We start from the raw sequence: 4,197 nt of genomic DNA, 5'->3' as shown, positions 1-4,197 counted from the left end.
CGGGTGCTTAGCTGTAGTCCACTACTCGCCTAAGTTTGAAAAAATCCTGCCGAGTGGAGAGCAACCTCCCACTCGGAGGCTTAGCTGCAGTCCAGTACTCGCCTAAGTTTGAAAAAATCATACTGAGTGGTGGGCAATCCTCCCACTCGGGGGCTTAGCTGCAGTCCAGTACTCGCCTAAGTTTGAAAAAATCCTACCGAGTGGAGAGAAACCCTCCCACTCGGGGGCTTAGCTGCAGTCTAGTACTCGCCTAAGTTTGAAAAATCCTACCGACTGGAGAGCAACCCTCCCACTCGGGGGCTTAGCTGCAGTCTAGTACTCGCCTAAGTTTGAAAAATCCTACCGAGTGGAGAGCAACCCTCCCACTCGGGGGCTTAGCTGCAGTCCGGTACTCGCCTAAGTTTGAAAAAATCCTACCGAGTGGTGAGCAATCCTCCCACTCGGGGGCTTAGCTGCAATCCAGTACTCGCCTAAGTTTGTAAAATCCTACCGAGTGGAGAGCAACCCTCTCACTCGGGGGCTTAGCTGCAGTCCAGTACTCGCCTAAGTTTGTAAAATCCTACCGAGTGGAGAGCAACCCTCTCGCTCGGGGGCTTAGCTGCAGTACGGCACTCGCCTAAGTTTGAAAAAATCCTACCGAGTGGTGAGCAATCCTCCCACTCAGGGGCTTAGCTGCAGTCAAGTACTCGCCTAAGTTTGAAAAATCCTACCGAGTGGAGAGCAACCCTCCCACTCGGGGTCTTATCTGCAGTCTAGTACTTGCTTAGGTTTGAAAAATCCTACCGAGTGGAGAGCAACCCTCCCACTCGGAGGCTTAGCTGCAGTCTAGTACTCGCCTAAGTTTGAAAAATCCTACCGAGTGGAGAGCAACCCTCCCACTCGGGGGCTTAGCTATTGTCCAGTACTCGCCTAAGTTCGAAACACATCCCTATCTGCAAGGATGACGAGGTGCAGGTCGATTGCAACCTTCTCCTTCGGAGCTACACCACAAGTACAATGTGCGCTCCATCCCTATCCGCAAGGACGACGAGGTGTAGGTCATCTGCAACCTTCTCCTTCGGAGCTACGCCACAAGTACAATGTGCGCTTCATCCCTATCCGCAAGGACGACGAGGTGCAGGTCGACTGCAACCTTCTCCTTCGGAGCTAGGCCACAAGTACAATGTGCGCTCCATCCCTATCCTCAAGGACGACGAGGTGAAGGTCGACTGCAACCTTCTCTTTCGGAGCTACGCTACAAGTACAATGTGCACTCCATCCCTATCCGTAAGGATGACGAGGTGTTGGTCGACTGCAATGCGTGCTTTGTCCCTATCCGCAAGGACGATGAAGTGCAGGTCGACTGAAGTCACCACCTCAGAGCTGCATCTCAAGCACAAAGATTATTCTGAGCGAAGAACAAAGTCCACTTGAAGGCAAACACAAGCATATTCGGAAATAAACCAAGTTCGGATAAATCCTAAAGTACCGGACAACGGATCAAAAGTATTTGAGCATAAAGCCCAAAGGAGTTTAACGGTTACATAATCACTCGGCATTCCGAGGCAAATGAAAGTGAGGCATAATGTTTTTTCGGTCACGCATCAGGAGAAGGACTGGCTGGGTCGTAGAAACTGTCAAGGTCAATGCTGTCTGCAATGCGAGTGGCGGCCTCAAGGAAGGTATCCATGAAAGACTGGAAAGTGTGCCTCTTCGTGTTAGCAACCTTGAGTTCCGCCATCTTGTCTTCTTTGACGTCCTTGTAGTGCACTCCGACCAAAGACAACACGACATCAGCACCACAGCAAGCTGATGACTTCTTCCATTCTTGCACACGCTCGGGGATTTGATTCAGTCGAGTCATCAAGGACTCCAGGTCTTGAGACAGTTCCGCTTGAGGCCAGCGTTCAGCATCAACCCGAGTCATCGCAGCTTTTGGGCGGGCAAGATAAGCAACCGCACTATCCATACGAGATTCCAACCGCAGCACGTTCATTGCAACATCATCCTTGACTGGACAGTTTATGGGATCAAGACCTGTCTCGACCCGCCCAGTTTCTGCTTCAAAGTCTTGGCAAAATTCTGTATAGTCGAGTGAATGGTGAGTCGACGGTATAATTAGACTTGGCAGTCAACAGAAATAAGACAGATTAATCAGTACCTTCAAGTTTCAAAACCAGCTTTGCAGCAAGCTGGCCCAGATAAGACTCCAGTTCGCCATTCTTGGCCTTGAGACCCCCAAGCTCGTCGGTCGGTTTCTCCTTGTCCTTCTTCAGTTGCTCGACCTCCCGATTGGCGTCGGAAACAGCAGTCTTCAGCTTGGAGTTTTCTTCTTCTAACTTGTCGACTGAAGCAAGCTTCTTGTCAGCAAGTGATGTTTTATCGCGCGCCTCCTTCTGTGCTGAAGCAAGATCCAAATCCTTCTTCTCCAAAGCCTGCTTCATTTTCTCTAAAGAAACAACACTCTTCAGACGGGCTTGGAGTTGGTGGTTTTCACTACGTACATCTGCTCGACTGGAGTCACTCGGTTCAAAAAATGGAAAGGAAAAGTGTCAGTAGTGGGATATACAGTTAGCGATTGGTTACCTCCAATGGCAGCTACTTCGTCACGAGCGGTCTTGAGATTCTTCTTGGCCAATTCCAGATCAAGGTTGAGGCTGATTTGCTGTTTGTTCATTGCAGAAAGTTGAGCCCCAAGATCACAAGATTTCTGCATTTAAAGCCATATCAGTCGACAGAGATAAAAGACATCACAATGATAGCTACTCTAAGACTACCACTGAATCAAACATTCAATGGCAGTCTCGAGGACTACACCCAGTGGGTGCACTTAGCGTGCCCCCACTGATTTTGTAAGAGAGAGAGAGAGAGGTTCAGATTCTCAGACCACAGTCGACTGCCCGCAGTCAACTATGGTCTCGGGGACTACACCCAGTGGGTGCACTCAGTGTGCCCCCACTAGTTTTGGTTCCACTCGGCGTGGCCTTCCCAGTTCGAGTTGCAAAAAAAAGGTTCCTATTCTCAGACCACAGTCGATTGCCCGCAGTCAACTCTAGTCTCGGGGACTACACCAAGTGGGTGCACTCAGCGTGCCCCCACTAGTGCAAAGATTCAGCTTGAATCGACACAAAGAGACATACAATTTCAAAACAGTCACACCCTAGTGGGTGATCAGACAAGAAATATGGTCGATCGGAAAATCAACTAACCTGGACATTGGCTTGCAGAGTAGCTCCGGCGTTGAAGGCTATCTGACTAGCCTCATGTAGCACTTTCATTTGCCCCATCACAAGATTCAACTAAAGAAGAGCTTCCTTAGCAGCAGCCGGTGGATCGTCCGGAGTTTGATATGCAGTAAAAAGTGATGAAGGCAGAGCAATCGAAGCAGCCATCGGATCTGAGGCAGAGAGTTGTATCGGCGCAGCAGAAGTCTGAGCAGCTGATCCTGAGGGGCAATCAGTCGACAGAGGAACGGCGAAGGTGACGTTGGTTCGAGCCAGATCCATCGATCGCTCGACCGTCGTCCCAAGCGTCACAGTCGACCGAAGAACCTGGACTTCAGGCGCCTTCCCGCCCAGTACCTTGTCCTTCCTCATCCTCCCTCTCAGCGGTACTTCTTCTTCATCGTCTGGGAGCACAACAACGTCTCGTGGAACTGCAATAAATAGAGAAAGCCATAAGGATAATTGACAAACCGACCAGTCGACCTAATGAATTCGAATCAGGCAGACTTACTGGCTTTGGAGGTGACGGTGTCGTCAGCTTCCTCGTCGGCTGGAGTCTTGTCAATATCCATATCAGTCGCAGCAGAGGTCGGGCTATACAGGTTCATCATCCACTCGGTCAGAACAAGAAAAACCGGCTGGAACAGGAAATCGGTCGGAACAAGTAAATACAGAAGAACGTTTACCCAGAGGCAACAGGGACGTCCATCTTGATTCTAGGCAAGGTCTTCCGAGCCTTCGAAGGATTAATTTTGGGCTGCTTGGTGACCTTCTTAGTCAATTCTGGAGTCGAGGACCGGGCGCGCTTGTGAGATGGATCATTCGACGCCACAGCTTTGCCGCGCTTGCTCGCGGGATCATGGCGCAGCTTCGATCGATGTACAGAACGAAGCGGTGAGTCGGCCACTTCCTCATCGTACGACTTGTCGCTCTCGTCTTCATCATCGTCAGCAGGGAACTCCCACTTGCCGCTCTCCTCGACACTGTCCTCACC

The 4,197-nt window shown here is 50.5% G+C and overlaps 1 protein-coding gene across 1 annotated transcript; it reads right to left on the bottom strand.

Moving 5' to 3' along the window:
- Positions 1-1,576: 1,576 nt before the first annotated feature.
- On the bottom strand, positions 1,577-2,423 carry LOC147984736 (uncharacterized). Its single transcript, XM_087541235.1, has 2 exons — positions 2,141-2,423; positions 1,577-2,061 (listed from the first exon to the last, which is right to left on the bottom strand). Exons 1-2 carry the CDS (start codon positions 2,421-2,423, stop codon positions 1,577-1,579), a joined length of 768 nt encoding a protein of 255 aa, XP_087397361.1.
- Between the last annotated feature and the right edge of the window lie 1,774 nt (positions 2,424-4,197).

This window comes from Triticum urartu, chromosome 2A (genome assembly GCF_056163025.1).
Source record: "Triticum urartu cultivar PI428250 chromosome 2A, HENAU_Tu73, whole genome shotgun sequence".
Taxonomy (NCBI): domain Eukaryota; kingdom Viridiplantae; phylum Streptophyta; class Magnoliopsida; order Poales; family Poaceae; genus Triticum; species Triticum urartu.
The sequence above is the reverse complement of the archived record's forward strand: the minus strand, read 5'-3'. Positions and strand labels throughout refer to the sequence as shown.

What these genes read in the sequence shown, in the direction of transcription:
- LOC147984736 (XM_087541235.1), bottom strand. Translation starts at nt 2,423, where the DNA reads ATGAAGCAGGCTTTGGAGAAGAAGGATTTGGATCTTGCTTCAGCACAG. An exon ending in GCTGGTTTTGAAACTTGAAG is followed by an intron (nt 2,062 to 2,140) that starts GTACTGATTAAT and finishes TCGACTATACAG; the next exon opens with AATTTTGCCAAGACTTTGAA.